The sequence below is a fragment of the Temnothorax curvispinosus genome, unplaced genomic scaffold (assembly GCF_003070985.1).
Source record: "Temnothorax curvispinosus isolate PA1 unplaced genomic scaffold, ASM307098v1 QBEX01004183.1, whole genome shotgun sequence".
In the NCBI taxonomy this organism is placed as follows: Eukaryota; Metazoa; Arthropoda; class Insecta; order Hymenoptera; family Formicidae; genus Temnothorax; species Temnothorax curvispinosus.
The window spans coordinates 1-1,072 of NW_020213963.1; the positions used below are offsets into that span (position 1 = coordinate 1).

The 1,072-nt window shown below is 35.2% G+C and overlaps 1 protein-coding gene across 1 annotated transcript; it reads right to left on the bottom strand.

The window, feature by feature from the left end:
• Window positions 1-91: 91 nt before the first annotated feature.
• Window positions 92-1,029, bottom strand: LOC112453230 (zinc finger BED domain-containing protein 1-like; the record flags this gene model as incomplete). Its single annotated transcript, XM_025013849.1, has 2 exons — window positions 894-1,029; window positions 92-761 (listed from the first exon to the last, which is right to left on the bottom strand). Coding segments are annotated over exons 1-2 (806 nt in total), but the record flags the coding sequence as incomplete, so codon positions are not given.
• Between the last annotated feature and the right edge of the window lie 43 nt (window positions 1,030-1,072).

The window sequence follows — 1,072 nt, forward strand, 5'->3', positions numbered from 1 at the left end:
CCACCATAGCAATGAATCCAAATTGTGTCCAATTTGTGATTCAGATACATATAAATCAAACTGAGATTGTGCATTGTTAATGGAATCTGACTGGAATAAAAAATCTAATGCCGTTTCTTTGATCATTTCGTTAGAATCAACATCCATAGGTTCATCATCGTGAATTAAACTTTTGACGTGCTCGATAATATCCCGCCTCATTATTTCAACATCTAAAGATTTATACCTAGGATCTAGAAAACTAGAAATTTGCGCAGCTGAAATGGGTTTTGGTCCTTCATCAACATCATTAACAAAATCGACTTCAAATTCAAACCTTGATTTCAGTGACGAACAGGCCGTGATTTTGAATTGTCTTACGTTTTGACTATCACTTGGCAAAATAAGCATATGCTTTGTTATAATACTATTAATAATGGGCCTTACGCTAGACAATGTTGGTATCTCTTTGCTGCAAAATATTGTAGTGGCTACTTGAAATGGTTTTAAAATTGTTACCATTTCTTTCATTTGAGACCATTCTTTTGACGTAATTTCTAATTTTTGAGCTAAAGCCTTTGTTGTTATTTCAGAATCAGTCAGCACAAGGGAAATCGCTTGTCGATTTCGTAGGAGACTTTCACAAATTTCCAATTTCGAATTCCACCTTGTCTCACAACTTTGTACTAATTGTTCTGAATTTTGTTGCAACTGTGTCTGCCTTTGACATAAAGCTTTACTAGCTACATTAGATTTATGAAAATGGGTTGTAATGGAACGACCTTTTGTGCATAAATCATTATATGCCGGAAAAGTTTTCAGAGCATCTTTTACACAAAGTTACAAAAGGTGAGCATTGCATCGGATGCTATAAGGGATTGTGTTCATAAGATTTCCAGCTGAAATCATAGCACTTGCACTATCGTGTACTACAGCTATTACTTTATCCCTTAAGTTCCATTCTCTGATCACAGATTGGACTGTTTCAGCTATGTTCACTGCTGTAGCACGGCCGTCAAGCAATTCATTGCATAAGGTCACACGTAGCATTCTACCTTGTTTATGGAAATACTATTAATTATCATCGATAATT